This window comes from Neofelis nebulosa, chromosome 2, assembly GCF_028018385.1.
Source record: "Neofelis nebulosa isolate mNeoNeb1 chromosome 2, mNeoNeb1.pri, whole genome shotgun sequence".
Taxonomy (NCBI): Eukaryota; Metazoa; Chordata; class Mammalia; order Carnivora; family Felidae; genus Neofelis; species Neofelis nebulosa.
This window is the reverse complement of record NC_080783.1, coordinates 78,911,294-78,933,915: the sequence shown is the minus strand read 5'-3', so window position 1 is coordinate 78,933,915 and position 22,622 is coordinate 78,911,294. Positions and strand designations below refer to the sequence as shown.

At 44.4% G+C, this 22,622-nt stretch overlaps 1 protein-coding gene across 10 annotated transcripts in view; it reads left to right on the top strand.

The window, feature by feature from the left end:
* The window catches only part of FMNL2 (formin like 2), a 314,444-nt gene that overhangs the window by 288,492 nt on the left and 3,330 nt on the right, over positions 1–22,622 (top strand). For 2 of the 10 annotated variants that reach the window (XM_058715257.1, XM_058715266.1), the window contains 12 exons: positions 183–395; positions 3,257–3,277; positions 5,440–5,564; positions 6,199–6,401; positions 7,940–8,174; positions 9,247–9,315; positions 9,484–9,564; positions 11,759–11,888; positions 14,196–14,359; positions 15,275–15,376; positions 17,354–17,452; positions 18,173–18,296. In XM_058715257.1, the coding sequence (XP_058571240.1) occupies positions 183–395; positions 3,257–3,277; positions 5,440–5,564; positions 6,199–6,401; positions 7,940–8,174; positions 9,247–9,315; positions 9,484–9,564; positions 11,759–11,888; positions 14,196–14,359; positions 15,275–15,376; positions 17,354–17,452; positions 18,173–18,296 (1,566 nt within the window). Of the gene's footprint in view, positions 1–182; positions 396–3,256; positions 3,278–5,439; positions 5,565–6,198; positions 6,402–7,939; positions 8,175–9,246; positions 9,316–9,483; positions 9,565–11,758; positions 11,889–14,195; positions 14,360–15,274; positions 15,377–17,353; positions 17,453–18,172; positions 18,297–20,247; positions 20,374–21,935; positions 22,032–22,622 lie in introns of those variants that run through there. The other 8 variants (XM_058715260.1, XM_058715262.1, XM_058715258.1 and 5 more) reach the window with 8 other exon arrangements.

The window sequence follows — 22,622 nt, the reverse complement described above, 5'->3', positions numbered from 1 at the left end:
CATTTTACATATGCTGCAGTATATTCTTTATTTCTCACTGAGTAGATTTTAGAGTCACTGAAAAAAATCCTGTGTCCTTTTCATGATTTTGATTTTGGATTCCTTTATGTGCATGTGACATCCAGCAGGTGAAACCGTTCTCCTATTTTCAAAGGCAATTTGTGTCTTCTTTTTTTTGCTAGTGCAAAATGGCCCAGTAACGCCACCTATGCCACCACCGCCACCACCCCCTCCCCCTCCCCCACCGCCTCCACCCCCTCCTCCTCCCCCTCCTCTCCCAGGTCCTGCAGCTGAGACTGTGCCAGCTCCTCCTTTACCTCCCCCACCTCCTCCCTCTGCACCCCCGCTGCCTGGGACGTCCTCACCCACAGTGGTTTTCAACTCAGGACTAGCAGGTAAGAGCTTGGAAAGGAGTCCCGGGTACTTGTGCAAGAAATACTCATTTGTGTTACCCCTGGAGGCCTTAAAGCCATTCTTTGGAAGTCCAAGTCTCCTGCAGTCCCATGTATCTCCTCTTAATATCATTCCTGCTAATGTAGCCAGTAAAGGGGAAATTCTTCACAGGAGGCATTTTTCTCTGAGTAGCTGTTGTTACGCTCTCTCTAGCAGGGAGTTCTGATTTTCCAGTCTTCCCACCTTCCACTCTCCCCACTAGGAAAGGGAAGGAAAACTAGTTACCTTCTTAGGGATACGTGCATTTTCATGGGTTCATCAAACACCTGTGGACATCTGTAGTAGAGCTCTGTTTTTGGAAGGTACTTGCAATGTTGTTTACAAAAGGAGAAAAATGCCTTTCTGTGTGATTGCCTGATGTAGGTTTCTAGGCATTTCTTCTGTGCATTTGAAGATAGAATTCACTATAGTGGAGCTGAAGCTTCAAGGGAAGATGTTGCCAAAACCAGTATCTGTGTGCCTTGAAATGCTTCCGCATAGCACATGCTACCCTCCTGCTAACCAGGGTAGAATGCGGCACCCCTCACCAGAAATAGGGTGTGTGGGGGGCGAGAAGAAGAGAGTCGTTCTAATGCCTTGAAATAGAAGTTCTGATTTCTGTCTGTTGGAAGTGACTTTTTACTATTTTCTAAAATACCACAGCGATTTTCTCAGTCATGGAGCATTTCCCTGGCATTTTGAATTGCTCTGAGCTTTGCCATGTCATGTCTGCGTGACATCAGATAATTCTGCTTCCTCCTCTACGTCTGTCTCTTGGTGAGATCTCTTATTTCTGATGCAGAACTACCACTCTTACACGTGTGGTAGTTCCCAGAGCATTTTGTCCAATGTCTACATGACCATCTTAGCTGTAAGAGATTTCCAGGCTGCCCACTCCATCCCTCAAGAGTGTCCCAGCAGCAGCTGTACTGGCTAGCCATTAGGGCACATTCATCTGAGTGACCCAGAGCAACCTCCTTAATTCACGTTGAAGCTGTGGTGTTTACTTCCACCCCAACCTCCACAAAATTTTCAGAGAAAGAAATAAGATGCTTGTTGAAAGTACTGTTCACAGTAATCCAGTGATTTAGTTCTACCTTTCAAGGTCTCCCCCATTTAGTACTTTCTTCTAGAACTTTTATTGCTTCTGAAGGACAAAAGTTGAAGGTGTATCTTCATGGAACTGTTGGGTTTTGGAATGTAAGCAAACCAAAACCTCTTGAGAAGCCCCAGGAATCCATTCCATCAACAGGCTGCTCTCAGTGACTGAGTGTGAAAACCTGGAACTGGCATGTGCACCTGGCTCACTGATGAGGCTTTCCTTGTAGCGCCCGGAGACACGGCTGCTATGGGGTGTCTCCTTTGCTACTACTTCCTTTGTCCTTGGCAAAAACTCCGTGTGGCATAGCCTCCACTCCCATTCGCTCGAGCTCTCCTCTAGAACTCACAACTGCTTTGGCAAAGCGAAAGAGCCATGAGGCTACGATGCACAGGTCCAGGGCTCCCTCTGGTAGAACGCTTGTCCTCTCTGGTTAATTTTTTTGCCTGGGTTCTTCTCGCTACTTAACTTTAAAAATTTGTAGGCTCTCTCAATTGCCTCAGCTTTAGAGTGTGGAACTCTCTGTTCAGCTGATGACCACTGCTACCTTCAGGGTTCTGCAGTTGGAAGTTGTCCCTTATGTGTCTTACACCATTTTTAGAGGACCGTGTGTGGGATTTACAAAACTTCTCTAAGTGCCGTAAGTGTCCATTTATGGACTGCAAGATGTTCTGTTTTATAAGATTTAAGGATTATGAGATCATTATGGAGCACATTTTGTGAGGGGTGTTGCCAGTGTGTTGGGTAACTTTCTCCCTGGAATCAAGAGGTCAGACAGAGTCAGGATGTCCCAGTAGGGCCAAGAGACAGAGCTGGGATGATATACCAAGGGCTCCCGGAACCCAGAAGCCTGTGACATTGCTAGGCCCTGGGATCCATGGGCAACAGGATGGCCTATCTCTTCAACAAGGCAATGAGCAGGTGTGTGCTTGGTGGCTAAGACGGGACCTGAACGAGGTCCCCTAATTTTATCTAGTTTTCTTTGCATTTTAGAGAGAAAACATAGTGTGGAATGTGTATTTGAAGGGTAAGGCTTCTTCCTCAAATCTTTGACGGAGCAGTCTGGCTCCCATTTCCTGCTTCGGTCATCTGTAACAGACTGCTGTGCTGTCTCTTTGGGAGAATGTACTTTGGAAGTTCACGATGAGAATTTATACTTGGCTGATTATTTTTCATTAAAACATTTCTCATTTCTTCTGCAAGACCTAGCACAATTCAGTTATGGCTGTTTGGGACCACTATAATGAAATCATTTTTTCCCCTTTTCTAAAAAGGATTACTTTTTTTTTTAATTTTTTTTTTTTTTTAATGTTTTTTATTTATTTTTGGGACAGACAGAGACAGAGCATGAACGGGGGAGGGGCAGAGAGAGAGGGAGACACAGAATCGGAAGCAGGCTCCAGGCTCCGAGCCATCAGCCCAGAGCCTGACGCGGGGCTCGAACTCACGGACCGCGAGATCGTGACCTGGCTGAAGTCGGACGCTTAACCGACTGCGCCACCCAGGCGCCCCAAAAGGATTACTTTTTAAAACAAAATAATTAGGGAGTCTTCAAGGCAGGTCCGAATGGAAATGAATTTTTGGCTCTGTGCTGCCTTGTGAAATGTGTCCAAGAAGCATGAAATTCTCTGCTAAAAGTGCGTGAATTGCTGAGTAGCTTGACTCTAACCATATCTAATTTTTTTTTTTTTTATATTTTCTTTGTTCTCTCTGCTTCCACAAAAGATGGGCCAATCAAGCTTTTCTGTAGGTTGCTCTTCACTGAGTGTTTTGAGTGTTTGCCATGTGTTCCCGTTGGTCACACTGTGCCTTGACATGTTTTCACTCCATCTTACACTGAACCATTGCATTTTGACCCTGTGTCTGTGGGAAGTCTCGCTGTTGGCTGACTAGTGTTCCAGGTTTGCTCGTGCATTTTAGTAGAATAGATCGTGGCTCGGTGAGCAGACAGCCTGGATTTTATATGCCATATTCCTTTCCCCCTAAGAGAAAAGGAGTGGGTTTTTTTGTTGTTGTTGTTTTGTTCTGTTTTGTTTTTTTCTCTTTTAGTTTAATTGTCATAGTTGGATCCAAGGCATCAATTCTAGGAGGATTTTAGATTTATTCTGGGGGAGAAAGGGTAGTTGCTCCACAGGACAAGGACAGGCTGCTAGGTGCTGTGTTTCCAGGCCTTTCCCACTGGTCTCCAGCTCTCTTCATGGAACACCTACCACCACGTGGAGCCACTGCCTTCAGCCTGAACCCTGCGAGCACTGTGTCTGTCATGGTCACCTGTAGGCCTCTCCTTCTACAACCCACCCCCCCATTCCCCATTGGGAGTTAGGATCATCTTTCTGAAGATAACCTATTTTTGCCCGTGTTCTGATCTCAGGCTTATTTTTAATCTTGCTGAGGAGTTAGAAGTAGCGTGGCTGCAGATGGAATGACTTTTAGCCAGTGTCCTGAGGCCTGCGGTATCCGTGGATGGATGGTGGAGTCAAATGGCACCAACCCGCCAGCTCAGACTGTGGAAAGATCCCTTTACAGCTTTTCCTCTATTCTTGCTTTTTCTCCCTCCATATTGTTCAAAGGCCAGATTAGAGGAAGGTCTCTTTCTTTGTTCTGTGGAGGACATGGGTTTTCCTGGGCAGTGTAGACCTAAATGAAGGGCAGCGAGCAATCCAACACTTCTGGGGGTGGGGACTAAGGTGTCACGTGGTGGTAGAAAGGCCTGGTTTACAAAGGCAGTGTTTCTGTATTCCTGCATGCTTTTCTGTGGATTTATCAGATGACATTCCTGCTGTTTATATGGCTTTTGTAACTCTGGAGGAATGGCAGGCAGCCAGGTAAAAGCCCAGCGTACGTTGGGTTTATTTTGTTGTGCACTGCAGTTCTCTCTCGTGCTGATGATGGCAGATAGTGAAGCTCCCAAATAGTGTGGTGGGCATCCCGGGATAGACTTAAGAGGATACGTGCGTCTAGCTAGATGGGTCTGGAAGACTGCTTTATGATGTGTCCTTAATTAATGGAGTTTTTAATGGGTTTCCTTTTTTAGCTCATTTCCCCACAGTGAGAGGAGTCGGCAGTTCCTTACCTGACTCCTGGAAGATAGATCCCTTCCTCTCTATTAAGAGGTTTTCTGTGTTTTTTAATGGGTTCATTGATACCTTCTAGCTGCATCTAGCTGACTCCTGGGGAGGACTTGCTCCTTAAAAAAGGGGGAAGGGACTGTGGCCAGTCTCAAAAAGCAGTACTAATCGTAATTTCTAAGCACCCCTTCTATCATCTTAAATATTTTCTGTTTGGGGCTGTTCATGGCCCTTGGTGTGGTTGGAATAACTCAGCCTGAATATAATCCCCATTGTCAAAGTTGTTCACAAGAATGCGTTGCTGCTCGACGTTACAGAAAGTCAGTCTTCTTGACGTCACATTCCTGGTGGTATAGACAGCCACTCCCTGCAGTCCCTGATCATCTTTTAAGATTGCTTTGGAAATGTGTGTTCTAGAACTGAGAATTTAAGATTTCAAAATTTGACTCACATTCACCAGTGTCACTATTTGTCCTCTCTACTGTCTACTAACATCATTAATAATTTTTGCTCCCTGGTACTTTGTCCTACACATTGTCCTAACATTGTGATCGTAATGCAGCAATCCATTTGCCTGCATTAAAAACAACAACAAAAAAAAAACAAAACCCTGGCTCTTAGAAAACTTTCCTATAGTGTTGCATCAGTCAACCAAATGATAAACCTCAGATTACTCTTGCCAAAGCCATGTGTGATGTTTTCTGTGTTTAAAAACACTTGGGCACCTCTTGCCAGTGTTCCTGCAGTGTTTAAGTGACATCTGCAAGGACTACTCTGATTGTTCTTGAGAGTCATGGGGTTTGGGTGGAATCTTAATTTGATCCTCTCTGACTTCTGTAGCTGTGAAAATTAAGAAGCCAATCAAGACGAAATTCAGAATGCCAGTTTTTAACTGGGTTGCCCTGAAGCCAAATCAGATCAATGGCACAGTCTTCAACGAAATTGATGATGAGCGGATTCTGGAGGTATTTTTCTCGTTGGTTAGAAACTAGGGGCTGGTTCTCTGTGAGGCAAAGTTCAAATGGGTGCTCTGCTAACCTGGAAGTTTCAGCAATAAAATGCTAGTATTTTAAATGCCTTGATGGAAAGAAGAAAAGAAAATTCTCTAATATTAGAGAATAGGACACTATTTTGCAAGATTGTTTCAAAACTGTGTTTAAAAGTTATGTTACTATGGAGTGGTTTTGATGATCTTCAGTAGATGCCACAAAATATGTATCTAATACAAACCCTGCCCTTAATTTATAAAAGGGCATAAAAACCCTTTATTGAACTACAAGTGAATAAGAACTCAATAATTATACTCACTAGCTGTTTGATGGATCCTTTAGTCTGTTGGTGGCCAGCTCTGCAAGGTAATTAGTGAAAGGCAGCTGAATTGGCCAGATGGAATCAGCTCTCTTCTTTAGACCTTCATGGCTGTCTGTGTGGCCTAAGTCATGCCATAGCACAAACAGGAAGATAGAGCAAGCCTTGATCAAAGGCAAATATTGAGTAGAAAAAGTAAGTTCTTTGATGCTTAAGAAACTGTCAAAATGGTTACCTAAGTTAATTTTTAAGTATAATCCAATTTGCCTGTTTCATCCCTTTTTACTCCAGGATTTAAATGTGGATGAATTTGAGGAAATATTTAAGACAAAAGCTCAAGGTCCTGCCATTGATCTTTCTTCAAGCAAACAGAAGATAACACAGAAGGGATCAAACAAAGTGACGTTACTGGAAGCAAATAGGGCCAAAAATCTAGCCATAACTTTGAGGAAAGCTGGAAAGACTGCTGACGAGATATGTAAAGCTATCCATGTGTAAGTTCAGGGCATTCTGGAAAGTTAGATTCTGATAAATTTATAGGATAAAACTGAAAATAAGCAAGTGATGAATCGGTAGGTAACAAATATTTCAGTAGCGGGGCAAGATCAAAGATAAAAGGTGGGGCAGTTCTTGATATCCACACACCAGAGATTCCCTTTGTTACGTACGTGTGATGTCAGTGTTGAATGAAATGCTGCCACCAAAGGGGTGGGCCAGAAATACTCCTTGGGAGTGCCGTCTTAGAGTGAAATTTATTTGAGAAGAATGACAAGTGGATTGTGGCATCACTTATCTACTTGGTCTGGTATCCTATATGCCTATAGCAACGGATGGAGAATTACCCGAGCTAAGGAAAGGGAGAGACTGGCAGTCTTCTATGGAGCATCTGAATTCTCTCTAGATGTGTTGAATACAAATTTGATGGCATTTGTGGATGATACAGTTCAGTGCCAAATGCAAATGGGATACAGATGCATCTTTTAATTCATAACAATAGGAATGTGATTCCTGTTTCTTTTAGCAACTTTCAGGAAATTTTAAACAAAGTTCAGTTCTTTTTTTTTATCCTTGAACTGCAGAGAAGCATTCGTTTTATTTGCTTTCTATTAGAGGAATCTTTCGGCCCTTCTTGTGGTCATGAGGATGTTCAACTATGATAAAGAACAAATGTTTTAGATGTGTTAGGAATGAGTTCATTGTAAACTTGTATTTCATAAATTTCGGTGAGATTCATGGAGGAGTATATGACCCTCAGAAATCATTTGTTCCAATTTCATGTCCTCAGTCTGGATTGTAATCCAGTAATCTAGTGTATCCTATACTCTGTTCTGATTTTTGATGTTGAAATGTCATATGCATTCTAGTTTTTAACCTCCATATACCTCATTTGTCATGATAGTTAGATGTAATTATATTATTTTGCCGGACAAAGATTGTCCAGGGAAGAAATTAGAGGTTGTAGCAAATACTTGGTTTGTTCAAATTGAGCATATATCTAAAAAGATCTGGTTTACCTTCAAGGGATGTATGCATTTAAGCCACAGCATCCACTTTGTACAGGCATTTGGATACATTTTTTTCTAAAGAAGAAAAAAATACCCCAGACTGTTGGTTTAATTGAAATATATTAGAGTTTACCCGATATTTTGTAATTGTGTAATATTAATTTCCCTAATTAGCAATACTTCATATGCCTTAAAAACCACTTACGTGTCCTTGAACCACTTACCCATCAGATGTTTTAGCCTGCCTTCTTGCTCTTCCTGCTGTCATTTACTATTGATTTCTAGAGACTTAAAGCTATAGTAGTAGGCTAAAAACTGAGCATGGCTATTGTGATAAGGTGTGGGTTCTCAGAAAGGAGCTATTTGTTGGGCAGTCAGGAGCCAGCACCGATTGGCATCTTCACAGTGCAGCTGTAGGCATCGTCAACTCGTTGCATTGGTGGTTTATGGATAGGACTAAATGGTGGTGTGGTTGAAAGGGTAGGAGGTGTTCACTCTAACACTGACATGTCCACATCTGTCTTCAGATTTGACTTGAAGACATTGCCTGTAGACTTTGTAGAATGTTTGATGAGGTTCTTGCCAACTGAGAATGAGGTGAAAGTGTTCCGGCTCTATGAGCGGGAAAGGAAGCCCCTGGAGAACTTGTCAGATGAAGACCGGTTCATGATGCAGTTCAGTAAAATTGAGAGACTCATGCAGAAGATGACCATCATGGCCTTCATTGGGAACTTTGCGGAAAGCATTCAGATGCTGACTCCTGTGAGTGGACCAACTCTGGCAGGGGAGAGGGTCCAGAGAGATATAGAATCATTTTTTTCTTTTAAGTCTCTTCCAGAATTTGCACATAGCATCATGGGCTCTAAAGACTCCTTCCCAGAACTTTCTAGATTGCACTTTTATTTTGGCAATTTTTTTTCACATTGTTTATGCCAAGTAATGTGAAAATAGTGGATTTCCATATTCCATATTGCTATTCTCCTCCATAGAATGCCATTTTCTGTGTCTATGGATGTCCTCTGGGTTTCCACCTCAGTACATAGGACCAGGAAAATCATTTTCTCAAACTTTTCCTCTCCTGAAGATACCAGTGTTCTGGCTGGTTTCACAAACCTGAAAATGTTGCGTTCATTTCTAAAATGACCCTGTATCTTTAACGAACAGGCTTACTGGCTTTCATTGGAAGCATTGTAAATTTACCACAGGAGTCTTTTTCCTTGGAGATTTGTTATAGTACACTGTGGTGATGCAGAAATAAGAGCCAACCATCTCTTGTCCCTTTGTGTTAATCTGGTAGAGACTTACTAATATTATAAACATAAATATCATAAATAGTTCTTTCCCAGTTCTGTTTCTAAATAAACTTGTTAATTACCGACTATAGTAGCATGTCTGTTCAACACATGTTCTGAGAACTTCTGGAGGTTGATTATATTCCTTTGGTGTTTTGTTTTCATTCTTGGACAGCTCCATTCATTTAAAAACATATTGTCTTACATGATGTGAGGAGGTGGGCAGGGAATTGAGTTCTACTAGAAGATGCTGTGGACTCTGAGCTCTGAGTCCCATTGGTTACAGATTTTGTGATAAGTTCTGACATTTCTTCTTATTTCATATACTTTGAGAGAGAGCTTGCATGTAATGACATGGTTACCTAAGACCTAGCAGGACAAGTTAAATTTGTTATGTTGAAGAAAAATAGAATCTCAGCATATTTAAGGTCTAAATGCAGGTCTGTTTTCTTCTGTGTTAAATTTTCAGTTTCCAATTAGAGTTTCTTATTTTTAACATGTCTCTTTTTTTCACCCCCTTCCTTCCTTTGAATGGAATCTAGCAACTGCACTCAATTATAGCAGCATCTGTTTCTATAAAATCATCCCAAAAACTCAAGAAAATTCTGGAGGCAAGTAAAGTTTTCCTTGTATACACGTAGGGAAGAGCTGACTCCAGCCACATTCGTTGGCCTGGGAATACCTGGGATGCTGTTCTGATGGGCTTCTTCTCTTCTCTCTCTCTCTCTCTCTCTCTCTCTCTCTCTCTCTCTCTCTCTCTCTCTTTTTTTCTTTTGCAGATTATCTTGGCCCTTGGAAACTATATGAATAGCAGTAAGCGAGGAGCAGTATATGGATTTAAACTTCAGAGTTTAGATCTGGTGAGTGGACTGAAAGAACTATAAGAGCTATATAAGGGACAAAACAACCGGCAGAGATTAAGTCCCAAGAGTGGAGTCTGCTCTTGGAAGTGGGGTAGGATGTTTTGATGAAGATTGCCATAGGTGGAGGATGAATGGGTACACATTTTCTGGCACATCACTGGGCAGCAGGCACTTAGAACTTTAAAAATACTCAAGCCCTGGGGCGCCTGGGTGGCTCGGTCGGTTGGGCGGCCGACTTCAGCTCAGGTCATGATCTCACGGTCGGTGGGTTCGAGCCCCGCGTCGGGCTCTGTGCTGACAGCTCAGAGCCTGGAGCCTGTTTCGGATTCTGTGTCTCCCTCTCTCTCTGCCCCTCCCCCGTTCATGCTCTGTCTCTCTCTGTCTCAAAAATAAATAAACGTTAAAAAAATTAAAAAAAAAAATACTCAAGCCCTTTGACCCAGTGTTTCCATTTCTGGGACTCTTTCCTCAAGAATCTGAATTATGGATGCTATATTTAGTTTATCATTGCAAATAGCAACAATGTAAAGATCCATCATTTTGGAAAATTTTTAAATATAACAGTAGTTAATATGATGAGCTCTTCTTTAACTCTTAGAATGTTTGTGAAGAATTTTCAAAGAAATAATTTTGTGGGGCGCCTGGGTGACTCAGTTGGTTAAGTGTCCGACTTCAGCCCAGGTCATGATCTCGAGGCTTTTGAGTTCGAGCCCTGTGTCCGGCTTTGTGCTGACAGCTCAGACTCTGGAGCCTGCTTCAGATTCTGGGTCTTCCTCTCTCTCTGCCCCTCCCCAACTTGTGTTCTCTCTATCTCTCTGTCTGTCTCTCTCTCTCAAAAATCAATAGGGGTGCCCGGGTGGCTTAGTCGGTTAAACATCCAACTTTCACTCAGGTCATGATCTCATGGTCTGTGAGTTCACGCCCCATGTCAGCCTCTGTGCTGACAGCTCAGAGCCTGGAGCCTGCTTCCGATTCTGTGTCTCTCTCTATCTCTCTTTCTGCCCTTCCCCCGTTCTCTCTCTCTCTCTCTCTCTCTCTCTCTCTCTCTCTCTCTCTCAAAAATGAAAATAAATATAAAAAAGTAAACATTAAAAATTGTTTAAAAAATTTGTGTCTAGAAAAGAAAGGAGGGTATAAATTTCATGTACAGTTTGATTTCACCCATGCAAAAAATGCAGAAAAAAAAAACTGAATGGAAGTAGGTAAAGATATCAACAGAGAGGTTGGATAGAATTAGGGTTTTTGTTTCAAAGTGCTTCTTTTTACTTTTCTGTGTTTTCTAAATAAAAAAAAGAAGCGGGTTGGGGGTGGCTTCTGGGAGTCTCAGTCAGTTGAGCATCCAACTTCCATTCAGGTCATGATCTCGTGGTTCATGGGTTCGAGCCCTGCATCGGGCTGACAGCTCGGCGCTTGGAGCTCTGCTTCAGATTCAGTGTCTCTTTGCCCCTCCCTCACTCATGCTTTGTCTCTCTTTCTCTCTCTCTCAAAAATAAATAAACATTAAAAAAAATTCCCCTCTGGATGGAAAAGAGTATGCTGTTTTTCAGAGTTGTCTAACTTATGTGGGCAGTGATAACCTTCTCCCCCACGGCTGGGGCTAACGTGGCTTCCACATGAGAAGGTTGAGCTCTGCTCAGGCAGAGTCCTGAGCCCTGGGGAGACTTGGCTGTTTGGTAGCGAGTGTCTAGTTGGTCCCACTCCTGACCCCAAGACGGTCGTGTGTGGCCAGCCCAGCTGTTTCGGGTCACGGAGGCTGGGGAATGAGAGAGCTGAACTGAAAATGGGTAGACTGCATTGTGGGAGTCCTGCCACGTAGGGAGTACCCGTGTACCACCAGCACCACACTGACTTCTCTGCCCCTTCTCTTTGGAAAGCACTCGGAATGGGGACTTCCCACTTTTAAGTCAGGGAAAGTCGTATGGCAGATGTGGGGTGGGACGGTTTTGTGTGGGTAGAGATGTGTGAACAGTTTTTGGTGTTGGAGTCCTGCTGGCGTTGAGCATACCCCCTGGCGGAGAAGTCCTGCGGTCAACTTACAAGTCAGTTGGCTTAGGGGAGAACACATCCAGGTTTGACCCTCCTGTGGTCCGCTTTGGGGTGCCGTCCTCCATTACTCTGAGTGGGTGGACTTCACCTGATGGACAAGTTTCTCATCCTCTTCTACCCTAACCCCTGTTCCTTTTGTTTTCAGCTCTTAGATACAAAGTCAACAGACCGAAAGCAAACACTGTTGCACTATATTTCAAATGTTGTAAAAGAAAAATATCACCAAGTGTCCCTGTTTTATAATGAGCTTCATTATGTGGAGAAAGCTGCTGCAGGTACTTGATTTCAGCTATTCATGTTACTCTTGGGTATCGAATGCCTTTAATCATGGATCATGGGGGAACCATTCCCTGCTAAACCACTCTTCGGAACTCCTCTGGAAAGGCAAGGTGACGAAAACATCAGAAGCTCTTTGCTGGGGTACCTGGGCCGGGGTGTTTCCCACTCCTGGGAGCCATAATGAACAGGGACGTAAGGGAGACCCTTCTGTGTCCTGTCTAAAGAGTCCGGTCTCTGGACCCTGGGCAGCTTCTGTCTTCCATTCGTTGTCCTTCTTAGTCTCTTGCCGTCACTTGAAATATGAGAATGAAAATCAAGAAGTCACCCCCCGCCTCTGCCAGTTTGATTTTGCACTGTCCCAGTTGCTCAGGTGTGGTAGCTCAAGCATTGTGCCGTTAGCCTGAGTGGGAGCTAAATTATCAGTACTTTTGGCCGTTATTTTGCTATGGCAGTTTATGCATTTTTCTCATTTAAATCATCGGTGATTCTGAGCCAGCCAGGCTATGATAGGCATGTAATGGTATCCCCGTGTATACATGAGAAAACTGACATTTTTAGAGGTTAACTGTCTTGCCCAAGGTCACCTGGGTAGAACATGAGCGAGACAGGACTAGAACCTGTGTCTTATATAGTGTACTGTCTAATGTGCAATGTCTTCTCCAAAGGCTGTTACGCTAGAAAAAGGAACAAGATGCAGATTAACCTCAGTGTTGGTTACATACTCTGATTCTCATTTTGGGATCTTGAACCCTGAGCAGCCAAGGTGTCTTTTATAAATTCATATTCCTGAGGTCTGCTTCAGACTTGGTGACTCGAATCTTTAAGGGCGAGATTTTTTTTGACTTCCTCAAAGTAAAATGGCTGCTCCTTTTGTGTTCTTACAATAGAGCATTCCATACTATTTCATACACGATGGGTCAGATTTTACTATAACAATTTACATGTCTGTTTCAACCTGTGGACTTATGGGTAATATCTTTATTTTTATGTATCTTTGTAATTCCCTTAGGCGCTAGCACATTGATGGGGGGAGTAAAATGAGCGAACGAATGAATGAGATGATGCACTGTTAGCTGGGATAGGTACCGAGGACGCCCTAGTGGAGACTGAGAGGCAGGTGGGAAGGTCCTTTGTGAAGGGCTGTGCAGTGTGGGCCATGGCAGACCCACTGAGGGCACAGGGCTCACTTATGCAGTTACTGGGACTTCTCTTCTGGTGGAGTGATTTTCCTTTTTTCAGGTTTCTCTGCCTAAATTAGGGATTGTTTAGCATCACAATTGTAACTAAGAAAAACGTTTTATAAAAATTTTTGTTTTGGCTGATTTGTTTGGCTCAAGTGAGATTCCCCAAAAGTGTCATTTGAAAAAAAGTCAGAAAGTGGAGAGATTGAGGATCTCTGGCTGGATTGTTTTCTGTGTCCTCTCTCTGGTGGCCAGGTGAGCTGACAGAGATTCTTTATACCTTTGCTCCTTTGCTTATCCACTGAACCTTTGAGTCCCTGCTGTGGACGTGGCCCTGTCCTAAGCATTGAGGAGTCAAAGTTGAATAAGACCGTGTGAGTCTAGCAAGGGAAAAACATAACTGGCCTGTTCTGTAATTCATCCATGTGCAGAGCGGAATCGGGCAGTAGGGAGCCAGAGGTGGGGCCTGGTCTTCTGCAGGAGGCTGCAGGAATGTACCTGCTCTGGGAGGGTGGCCACACTGCAGATGGAAGAAGGGTTCATTACATTAACATGAACCCTTCAGGAACAGAGTAGGGTTGATGGACCAGAAGAAGCTGTCCAAGGTTGCTTGGTTTCTAGGGGTCAGTCATAACTAAAGTTCAGCATTTAAATGCTACCCCCTGCTGGAGAGCCACAGAAATGTAAAAGAGGTCCAAATCTTGGGCCTGGCACAGTTACGGAACCTCTGAGTCTACAGACCAACCAACAGCTTATCATCACCTATAAGAGAAATGGAATAGTTGGGTATAATCCCAGGATTTGGGGTCCATGGTTATCTGAGCTCCACCTCTGCCACCTCCTAGCTGCACAATCTAGGGCCACATAACCTATTTATGCTGCCTTTTTTGTTGCTGGCAAATTGGGCTAATAGTGCAAATGAATTAGTGCATATATAGAAATTAATGCAGTGCCCGGAAGTGAGCACTAGTAAATTATTCATATTGTGAGATCTCTGCTCTGAAAGCTGGAAATCAGAGCTATGGCCCTTGAGTAACCCTAGGAATCCACTGAAAACTGGGCTTACCAGCCACATACACTGTGGTTTTGACATTCATGGGGACATTGCTGTCTCTGCTTCAGTTTCCCTCGAGAATGTTTTGCTGGACGTCAAAGAGCTCCAGAGAGGCATGGACTTAACCAAGAGGGAGTACACCATGCACGACCACAACACGCTGCTGAAGGAGTTCATCCTCAACAATGAGGGGAAGCTGAAGAAGCTGCAGGATGATGCCAAGATTGCACAGGTAAGTACTTGTTCCCTGGACACTCATGAGGAAGTGACTGGGTCCCTTAAGCCCACCTGGGTGCCAGTCCTGGCTTTGGGGGAAGATTGCCCTCTGTCTACTGAGGGTAGATTTTCTTATGGAACTGATGACTATTGGACCTGGAAGTGCCCTGTTCTGCTCATTGTCCTCTTCTAATTTGTAGTCTTCACCTCTTCTCTAGAGGCCCATCCCTCTCCCCTTGCCCTCCCCTGCCACTCCGAGGCTCCCTCTGTGTGAGTCCTGTATTCATTTTAGCCAACATGTGTCATTCCTGTGCTTAGCAAAACCCTGTTCCTGCCCAGGGTGTTGGGTTTCTGTAGGCCTTGACCTTGAAATCTTATACTACACTGGGGGTTAAGTGTATACATTTGAAAAACAGCCAAAACGGACTGTGCATGCCATCATAGAAGGGAAGGCGGAGCTTTGTGGGAACTCAGAAAGCAGACGTGGTGCAATGGCTCCCAAACGAGGCTGTCTTGTGTCGGGAAACAGTTTAAGTGGAGACTGGAGCGTCCCTAAGGTGGCAACACCATAAGGAGCATTGAAGCCGCGAGGTGGGATTGGAGTCTGAGTGACTTCTAAGATCCCTTCTAAACCATTGGCCTTAGGAAGCTCTCAAAAGGGGTAGTTTCTTGTTTGTATGAAGGTGTGCACAAGTGCAGGGGGTCCCAGAGATGAATTCCTGTGTGGCACTATCGCCTTCTTCTGGTCACCTTTGCCTGGGCTTTCGGAGGAAACAGGAGTCCTTAGAGAGTCGTGGGGAAATGAGAGGGACAGACAAGAGCTGTGGTGGCGGCTGGATCCTCCCTGCTGCTTTGCTGCTGCTCTTCCCCCACAGTGTCAAGTTCAGATGCTCGACTTTACGAAACTCAAGAGAAGTTTGTTTCTTTACAGGATGCTTTTGATGATGTGGTGAAGTATTTTGGAGAAAACCCCAAGACAACGCCCCCCTCTGTCTTCTTTCCCGTCTTTGTCCGGTTTGTGAAAGCCTATAAGGTAAATAGGAGCATGGGGTCCTTTAAAGTCTTCCTTGGCATTATTTCTCAAATGGGTGTCCCCCCAGAGCTGTGCCAGAGTCTCCGCGGCTGTGCAGAGGCCTTCCCTGTCCTTTAGGCAGCTGATCTGGGAGGTCAATGTGAGGCCGCAGTCTCCAGTTCTGTGGAGGTCCTCACCCGTGAGGCTTCCTTTCTCTACCCAGCCAGGACTGGGGCTCAGCCTGAAGGCAAAAGCTCTTGGCTGCCCTTTGGGGCAAGTGAGACACTCCAGGACCATCACTTCCTTCCTGACCGTTCACTCCTGTGGGCAGAGTGAAGGACTTAGAAACTCCAGGCCTCCCGTGCAGTTGTGGGACAAGTCAAAGGAGAGGACTCAGGCCTCCGGCAAGGGCTCTGTAGCTGAGGTCAGAGACAGCCTGCTTGGGTGTGTCCTGCCCAGACCTTTAGGTCATCTAGACCTTTCTCTAGTGTGGACTGAAAGATGGCACCAGGAAGGATAGTTACTGTCTGTTTCCTCATCTGGACCAATAATAGCCCTTCCTTTACTTTTTTTTTTTTTTTAAAGTTTGTTTGTTTTGAGAGAGAGAGCATGAGGGGGTATGGGTTAGGGGCAGAGAGCGAGGCGGGGAGAGAGAGAGAGAATCTCAAGCAGGCTCCACACTATCAGCGCAGAGCCTGATGCAGGGCTCAGACTCACAAACTGTGAAATCATGACCTGAGCCAAAATCAAGAATCAGATGCTTAACTGACTGAGCTAGCCAGGCGCTCAGTGGCCCTTCCTTTAAATAGGATATTTGACCCAATCCAGGGCTATGGTTTTGAAAAATCATGTGACCCAAAGAGGTATGTGTTGGAAGAACTTGTTCCTGAGAAAGAAGGACTGGGAGGTGGGGTGGGGGGAGGCGGGGTTGAGGGGGGCCGTTAAGGGATGTTCGTATACTTAGGAGATATTGCAGACGTTACACTCCAGGGTTGTCTACCCTATAACCTTGGTGGAAGAAGGAAGAGTATGATCGGGGGAGGAGGAAGAAGGTGGCAGGGTCATCATTTTTGAGAAACATCCTGTCGGGTATAGTGGGTCACTTCTCTAGCTCCAGAAGTATCCTTTGGCCTTTTACCGAAATTCGGAAGGTTACATTATTTAGCCATCTTCTCTCAGCATGGCTTTGTGTAGCCGTAATAATCACAAGCTGTTGGCAAAAGGAAAAGTGGGGATGAACCCAAACACGGCAAAAAATCACTGGGAGCTGTGAGAGGTGAGAATGTCACCGGTCACCAGCTGCTGCTGACTGTGGTACCCTGGGTTCACCGGGCTGGTGATGCTAGTGTGCTGCAGAGATCACTCAAAGTGATTCTTGTGATGTGCTGGGACCACACTTAAGGGCGGCTGGCTTCAAAAGAGAGAATACCCAAGAGGGCTGAGCTGAGCTGAGTCTGTTTGATTCCATGTCCCAAATTTATCAGACTAGTCACTCTGCTGCCTTTGGGGAGGAGTGAGCTGTGGGGAGAGACCTGAGAGTGTCACTCAGGTGAGACCCTTGAAGGAAATAAGAGGCGAATGAATGGAGATTTCCCCCTAACCACGGGCACAAGGAGAGGAATCTGAACTCCTGCTTTCAGAGAAACTGTAGGTAGGTGGACAGATTCTGGAAGCAAAATAAACTCATGTGACAATCACGGAGCAGAGCTGCCAGAAGTCCCACATCTGTGGGACTGAGACTGAGGAGCATTGTGAGTGGAGAAGGGGGTCATCAGGAAGGGATTTCTGGGCCAGAATTGGAATTGCTAGGAGATGTCCTGTAGACCAACAGTGAAAGCCCAGATCAGAGCCCTGCACAGACTTAAGTGGTAGATCTTGTAAGCTTTCTGTTCACTCTGATTCCTGGCTCATCAAGATTGTCTAAGAGTGACTTTAAAAGAATCTTGATTGCCATCATTCCCACTGACGTAATCTTTGGGTTCTTTTGATTTGACCCAGCAAGCCGAAGAGGAAAATGAGCTGAGGAAAAAGCAGGAACAAGCACTCATGGAAAAACTCCTGGAGCAAGAAGCCCTGATGGAGCAGCAGGACCCAAAGGTGAGAAGTGCCTGGCCCCTGAGACTGTCCTCCTGGGAGGGGAGGCCCTCGTGGTTCCTCGAAGCCAGCAGGAAAGAGGGGCAAAAAGCCGGATTTGCACAGGAGCCTCACAGCTTCCTTCTAGGGCTTGCAGACGTGGCACATGGATTTGTTATTCACTACTTTGTTCAGCATACAGTGGAATGAGGTGAAGAGCATGTTTGTGTAGCATTTCCAAGTTTACAGAGATCAGGCACTTAAATCTCAGGTGGACATACAGTGAGGTCACACCAGATAACCTGATGAGTAACTGCTTAGTGTCCAGGGAAGGCTTCATGGGGTTGCCGTTGGTGCTGGCCATGAGAGCTGGAGGGCTTCGCTACAAGGCATGGGGAGGAGCATTCCCTGGAGGGAAGCAGCCTAGGTAAAGACCGCAAAGGCTGGCAGATCAGAGTGTTCTTCATCGTGGTCCTCTGCACCAAAGTTTAAGAAGTCCATGGTTAATACCAGCTGTCTCTTGTGGCTGCAGGATCCAGCCTTCCCACTGCTGCCAGCTGGAGTTTTGTGTGTGCTTCAGAGAAAGTTTGTTTTCGTCCCAGAAGCTTTCTGAGTTTTTCTGTGGGCAGAATGTTGGAATGGTGCCATTTGTGTTTTTGGCTGAGGCTGCTTATTCAATGATCAGGCACATTTGGACCAGTGGTGCTGGTCTCACTAATCTCTGCCATTTTTTTTTCTGCTCAGTCTCCTTCCCACAAATCAAAGAGGCAGCAGCAAGAATTAATTGCAGAATTAAGAAGGCGACAAGTTAAAGATAACAGACATGTATATGAAGGGAAAGATGGCGCCATTGAAGACATTATCACAGGTAAAAGATATTTTCTCGTTGTGGCCCATAGAGACCCCACTGATCTTACCCCTAGTGAGCTACTCGCCCATTGTGCTGCTGCTTTTATCCAGGGTTTACAAGTTCTTCAGGTGACTTTATGCAGATCTAGAATAAAGGGGAACTCCATGCTAGTGTTAGAAGCATATTTATAGTGGCCGTATACTGCCTGTCAAGGAGACCCAGCACTCTCTGAAAAATCTGTTTCTCATTATCATTGGAATGTTGCAGATTTCACCAGGCCCCGCCTTCTGATGGTTTTCCATTGTCTTTGATTTGTTAGCCTGCTCCATTTTCTATGTGGCCACTCCTACCCAAGTGCCTGGTTAATAAATACTATGGATAAAGCCCATGCAGGGTTGCGTACTAACCGGAGTCAATGCACATTGTTCCAGCATGCTCTTTACGAGCTTTTTTACTCCTTCAACGTAACTGAAGACAGTAGGAAATAAGGAGCCGGTGCTTTCATTCTAATGGGCCAGCAGGCTGCTAGCCCACGGTTTTCAGTGAGTGGTGCCTAACCGAGCCTGGTCCTTGTCTGATTAAGTTGTAGCCTAATGCTTGCTGCTTGAATCCGTTCTGTAGAGATACTGCATTCTCTTACAGATCGGGAAAGTAATTTGAGCCACTACATTATGACTGTGGCTACTAGTGACTTTCCTTTCTTGTCTGTTGCATATGAATACTGTTTATTAGCTTCCAAGAGACTTCAAACTTTTTTTTTACTGTAGGAAATTTAGAAAATATGCCATGCAAAACTGTAGAGAATAGTATGATGAGTTCCCATATGCTCATCACCTATTAATAATTTTCAACTCCTGGCCAGTCTTGTTACTTGTCTGCTTCTGCCTGCTCCCCATTTACCAACCTATAGGATTATTTTGAAGCAAATCTAAGACATACAGTTTCATCTGGTTATATTTCTGTTGGCGTCTTCAAAAGATAAGGACTATTTAATAAAGCAAACAAATACAGCCATAGTACCATTATCACATACCTCCAAAACTAACAACTTTTTAATATCAAATGTGCAGTCATTAGTCACATTTCCTCCATTGTCCTAATTTTTAAGAAATGTAACTTTCAGATTTTTGACTTCTCATTTTTTGTTAATAGCTCAGTCAGCATCGTAAATAGGGATTGATCCCAAACCACCAAAATCACAATTTTTTTTCCCACAAGCTCAAACCCAAGGAAATAAAATAGGTAAATAAATCACTAACAGGAAGTCAACAAAGAGTGTCTGGCCAAGAGTAAAACCGTCTCAGTCGTCAGTGGATAGGTAAGTGGCCGGTGAAGTGCCTCGGTATGGCGCACATGTAATCTGGACACGTGTGTCTGCCAGTGTCTCATTGTTCACTCTGCAGTGACTTGCAGATGGCCCCTAGGGAAAGTCCTCATTGTTTAGCCCCCCTGTTGTTTCCCCCACACTGAGGGAGAAGCTCTTCTCTGAGCAAGACCAGGAACAGATCTTTTTGGGTAAGCACCTGCTAGCCTCTGTGCCGTAATAAGATTAACTGCAGGGAGACGAACATTGAGCCTCGCATATTAAGAACTTAGAGTTCCTTTTCCATCAGTCTGTTCTCCATGTCAGTGACACCTGGCTTGTAAACTGAGTGAAATGTCCAGTTTCTATTTGCCTGACCTAATCGTTCAGCCACCATTGGAGGTGAATGAGTATCGGCTTACAGAGCAGGTTTTATTCTCATTAAAATACTTTCCACCCACCAAGCCCCAGACTGACTAACTCTTTTAGACTTTATGAACTCACTTGGGTATATATTGCCTTTCCCTCCTTCCCTGGCCACCTCCCCCCTTCCCCCCCTCGCCTTCCCCAGGTATGATTAACAAAGCACTAACCATGTACTAATATGATAGATCTTGGCTCTTACTCTCTGCCGTTTGTCTTATTTGGCTATCATTTTCAATGCAGTGCTGAAGACTGTGCCCTTTACTGCTCGCACCGCCAAGCGTGGCTCTCGATTTTTCTGCGAACCTGTTCTCACTGAGGAATACCATTACTAAACTATTACTCTTTCTCACCTGATGCTCTTAAAAGGTTGCTACAGATTTTTTGACCTCTTATGCCCCTCTGTCTGTCTGTTAGGGCCACCCAATATGCTAGCATGGAATTGCTGTCTCCATCATGTTATATTTTATGTTGCCTTCACACTGCATGGTTTTGCATTTCAGTCATTACTGCTTACTCACTGCCACTTTCAGTATGTCTAGGAATCCACACGGCTATGGTGGCCTGAGTCTGAGGGATTTGGACTAATAGAATTGCTTGCAGAAATTTTTAGAAAAACACTCTAAATAGAGCACTACTTTGAGAATTAGTATTCGGACCAAGTAGGCTATTACAAGTCTTTTGGGCTAGTGTCTTTGAACACAAAATGATAGTCATGAATAACAGTAACTACCATACCTAACATTTATTGAGCACTTGCTATTTTGTCATGAATGTACAGATATTAAACCAGCCTCTTTTCTGTACTCACTTAACATGCTTTGATAAAATGAGCTGTGTGCAAGTGCTCAGGAATGCAGAGTGCTCTAAAGTTGAAAAATGATTTGCAGAAAAAAGTGTGAACTACACACAGTTGTAAATTGGGTCTTTCTTAACTCTCTTATACCATCTGTAGCCATCATCCCCAGCATGATGGAGCTCATGGTATAAGCAAGTAGCCCTTTGGACCTAGAAATCTGTATAAGTTGATATAGGCAATCCATAGCTGTATATTCCACCTCTTCTCCTGAGTGTCATGCCCACATTCAGATATCACGTTGGAACAAGGCTGTGAGGCAGAAAGTGAAAACAAAGGCTTTAGGAGCTCTCCATAGTCTTTCCTCATTTGTGCTTCTTCACTGTCGCTCGGTTCCGTGTCAAATCCAGGGCATTTCTCTTGTGATGAGATCATATCTGGACCTGCATCTTTGGTCAGGATGGTGGCAACTAGAAACACTAATAGCAAAAACCTATTCTCGGAGAATGCCACTGTTCTCAGAATCAAAACAAAACAAAACCCCAGATTTTCAAGAAGTAACAGCCTGCCCTCGGTTCCTGATGGCTAGATAAGAGACAAACTTCTCTGCAGGGCCCAGTTGATTAGAAAATGGATAAGAGAAGCACGTATTCTAATTGGAAATGACCATTAGCTTTCTGTGCTGAGATTGACATGGAACGGGGTACCTGTTTTGATTGTGGCATTAGCTTGTCTGTGAATTGCACTTGTTATGTATGTGCCTCTGTCACTGAGGATCTCAAAGGATGTGGTGTGTGGTTGCCCACCCTGCAGTGTACTTACCCACCAGTGCTTATTAACAAAGCTAGACACTGTCATCTACTCAGCTAATGTTCCTGTCAGCTTTGCTGCTGGACTATCATTCTGGAGCCATATTTCAAAGCAGCTTGGATTTGGGTGGTCAGAGGGGATGGGTGGGAAGATCCTCTCCTCTTTCCCTTGTTTTATCTAACACCTCTTGTATTAATGGCCTCCCACTCTCTTCCTCTGTTGGCTAACATGCCGGGTATGTTAAGCACTAAGTTGAATTGCTTTCCATTTTCATCCCATTTTTACTTAACCATCATTTTGTGTTTTTGTTTTTTTTTCTGTTTAGCCTTAAAGAAGAATAATATCACTAAATTTCCAAATGTTCACTCGAGGGTAAGGATTTCTTCTAGCACACCGGTGGTGGAGGATACACAGAGCTGGCAAGCATCACTTTTTACTTAGCTTCCTCCTCTCTCTGTATGCAGATCAGTGGTTTCAGTCTATGGCTGAGGGTGATACTGGTGAGAGTCTGACCAGGGAGAAGTCTTTGTAACCTCGCATTTCAGTGATGTGAGGCAGAGCCTCTCTGTTGGACTCTTTCTGGCCTGCTTCCATGTTGTTAAGTGTGATGGCTTGGGCAAGGGTATTTGCTGATGATTGTACCTGCTTTGGGTGCTAGGCTGTCCTTCTCCGACCCTTTTCTTGGCCTTCGAGTTAAGCAGTTAACCTCTTTTGATCTGAAGAAGTTGAGAGCACTTCCTGGCCGGGGAACATGATCTTTATGGCCTTTGAAGATGATGATCTTTAGAGCCAGTTGTTCAGAAGACTCAGGCATCACAGAGCTACAAGTCACTTAGCCAGAAGTGGAATTCTGAACTTCCTTACCACTCTGGGCCAAGAAGCAGAAGCTTGAGTGGATTAAGGCATACAAAACTATTCTTCCCTTGAATTTAGAAGGGCAGGGTACCAAATTCCAAGGAGTCAGGAGCTGGTGGGAACTGTGCTGAACCAGAGAGCTTAGGTCTCAGCACTG